General features: G+C 61.6%; 1 protein-coding gene across 4 annotated transcripts; it reads right to left on the bottom strand.

Annotated features, from left to right (window-relative positions):
- Nucleotides 1-1,168: 1,168 nt before the first annotated feature.
- Stpg3 (sperm-tail PG-rich repeat containing 3) lies at nucleotides 1,169-2,858 on the bottom strand. 4 transcript variants are annotated; one of them, XM_023700538.1, is made up of 6 exons: nucleotides 2,678-2,858; nucleotides 2,563-2,594; nucleotides 2,203-2,334; nucleotides 2,049-2,137; nucleotides 1,563-1,824; nucleotides 1,169-1,468 (listed from the first exon to the last, which is right to left on the bottom strand). In XM_023700538.1, the coding sequence occupies exons 1-6, from the start codon at nucleotides 2,767-2,769 to the stop codon at nucleotides 1,335-1,337; spliced, it is 741 nt and encodes a 246-aa protein (XP_023556306.1). In that variant the 5' UTR covers nucleotides 2,770-2,858; the 3' UTR covers nucleotides 1,169-1,334. The 4 variants fall into 4 exon arrangements, with proteins under 4 accessions (XP_023556306.1, XP_023556308.1, XP_004640557.1 ...); XM_023700540.1 differs by having other exon boundaries at nucleotides 1,563-1,701; nucleotides 2,455-2,594; XM_004640500.2 differs by having other exon boundaries at nucleotides 2,455-2,594.

Raw genomic sequence — 2,858 nt, forward strand, 5'->3', positions numbered from 1 at the left:
TATATTTATTTATTTATTTATTTATTTATTTATTTTTGGTGGAACCAGGGATTGAACTCAGGCCCTTGTGCTTGCCAGGGAAGCACTTAACCTACTGAGCCATCTCCCTGGCCCCCCCAGAATATATTTATTGAGAGGAAGAAAGCTCCTGTCTGAGACAGGGACAGAAGTAGGGGGGCGAGCGGATTGTCCCCAGGGAAGCTGTCTCTTCCAGGGACTTTTATAGAATAAAACCATGTGGTGAGGTGGGTCTAAGGTGATGGAGAACATGGGCACTCACTTAGGTGGATGTGGGGTGGGACAAAACTATGGCCAACCAATGGGATTACAAGCACCATTGCTCAGGTGAAATTTAAGTCCAGAACCAAATGGGGAAGTGAGTCACATAGCAAGCAGGCATGAATGTAGTACAGGACTTTATCAGGTAGCCATCCAGTAGTAGTCGGATTAATGATTCCTCTGGTTCCCTCAGGATGAGGATCAATCTCGGATGCCAGTCTTTAGGGAGGTCTGCATTTGTTTGATCTTTGGTCTTCAGGTCTGGCCCACGGCAGCGGGAGCATCCGTCGCTCCCGTAGTTGCAGAATCTCTGAACTTCTGTAGTATTTCCTTTGAGGGCCTGGCCCTGTCTGACTGCCTATATTTCTGTCTAACTCGGCTGCCTGCAACACCCTGGCTGTGACTTGGCCTGTACAACCTTGGCTAGGGTCCTCAGGGCCCAAGCAGGACAATCAGGTCAAGATCCCAGGAAATATGGTCCAGCCTTGACCAGCTGGTCCTCTGGGACCTCGCTGGTGACTGGCTGGCTCTGCTCTGACCCACAAGACAGCAGCCCCCTCCCCAAGCATTAGGTCTTGGGCTCTGCAAGCAGCCTGACTCTCAGGTAGATGGGCATCTGGGCCAATCCCCCTAGGGGGGCACAGCCAGCAAGGTGTCTTCCACGCCTGTCCTGTCCCAGGCCAAGAAGTTCCAGGTCAGCCCCAGACTGCCACTCCAGGGCCCCTAGAGGAAAGCACTCGCTGTGGGGCCAGCCAAATGGAACCCCCCAGATGGGAAACGACAGGAAAGCATCGGGCGCATCTTCAGGACACCACACGGGACTGGGACATCAGACGGGCACACACGGGGGCCAAGAACCAATTGCATCTCAGTAGAGCCAGGGGGTGGACAGGTGGGGAGCCCTGAGCTGGGTTTCCCTTGCCCAGTCCATAGCAGGGTTCCCAGTGGGAGGATGGGTGAAGGTCCGCTTGGGATGCCACGCCCACGGTCCAGAGGGAGGCCTGGGAGAACCCCAGGGAAGCCAGGATCCACTAGGCGATCAGCAGGGTCAGGCCCTACAGCGCACAGAACGGGCCCGTGTCGTGGCGCTTGGGCCTGCGGGCGCCCTGAATGACCACCCCGGGCACGGAGGGGAAGCACGCGTCATAGCAGTCCTCCACGTGGTAGGCGGCCGGACCAGGTGTACAGGCTGCAGAGAAAGAAGGCTGGAAGCCCGAGGGCGCAAACCACCTGCCCCGCCCCAATCCTGCCCCGCCAAGCCCGACCCAGCCACCCCTACTTACAGGCGCGCAGCCAGGAGACGAAGGCGGGAGCGCGGCTCATGGAGAAGGCGGGCGGGCGCGGGCTCAGCAGGCGGCAACCCGGGCGGACGTCGTAGGCGGAGGGGCCTGGGCGCTGCTGGCCAGGGACGCGTGGCGGTCCCTGCAGGAGGGAGCGCGCGCGGGGGCTCCGGAGGCGGAGAGGACCCGGGCGCGCACGGCCAACGAAGCTGAAAGCCGGGCCGGTGGGCAGGCTGGACGGCACGTGGTCTGCGGGCGATGGCCACTGCGGGCATTGGCAGAGCTACAGGGGCTCCCGGCCTGGACGGCCCCGAAAGCCTACTTGTCCCCTAGGTTCACCCACCTGTTCCGCACCCTTCCCTGTCACCCCCACCACCGCTTCTCCCCACATAACCCCGCCCCCAGGGCACCCCAGGTCCCTCCCATTCTGGTTCGCAGCTCCCGACCCCAACCACCCGCCCCTCCGCTTGCCCGCTCCTCCTCCCCAACCTGGTGCTCGCGGTTGAAGTCCACCTTCTGCGTGAAGGGGCTCTCGCTCTGTAGCCACGCGCTGTGCCACGCTCTGCGGCCGCCACCATCTGCAGGTCAGGGGGGTCAGAGGGGTTTCCCAGGGGGTGCCCCTCCGAGTGAGGCGGGGGCTCACCTGGGCCGGGGTGCCTGCGACCAATGCTGTAGTGGGGGTGCGGGGAGCTTTCCCGCACGAAGGCGCTGGGCTCATACTGGGCCGGGCCAGGCACATCTGGATCAGCCAGAAGTGGAGGGCGCTGTTCCAGCACTGGGGCGCGGGGGTGGGAGAGAGGTGAGGGGGTCAGGCTATGGGTCTGGCACCCCCAGACTGCCCTTATCCTCCTCCCACCCTCATTGGGCGAAGGTGCAGCCAAGGACCCTCACTCACACAGCCCCCGTTGGGTCCTGGTGCAGGTGGGCGGGCACCTCCAGGGGGAACCCACGCGTGACCTCCGGCCAGCTGGGGTCCCCTTCCTGCTGATGGGCCGCATCTCACCTGTCCCCCAGGACAGCAGGGCCCCCTCCGGCCTACAAGACAGGGTGTCCTCCCATTCACCTAGCTGCTTGCACCAGCCTGTGCCCATCCCACCCCCCATGCCTGCTGAAGTTACCTTTTCTGTCTCAGAGGGCCATGAGTCCAGTGTTTGCCTCCATTGATGTAAAAATTGGCCAGGAATTTCACAGCCTTCTGGTCAAAGTTCATACCCAGGGTTGGGCTCTTCCCTGAAGCCACCTTGGGGCTCTGTGACTTCACTGGCAGGTCATCCCCTTCATTGTCAAGAGCTCTCTAGG

This window comes from Octodon degus, unplaced genomic scaffold (genome assembly GCF_000260255.1).
Source record: "Octodon degus isolate 3935 unplaced genomic scaffold, OctDeg1.0 scaffold00123, whole genome shotgun sequence".
NCBI lineage: Eukaryota > Metazoa > Chordata > Mammalia > Rodentia > Octodontidae > Octodon > Octodon degus.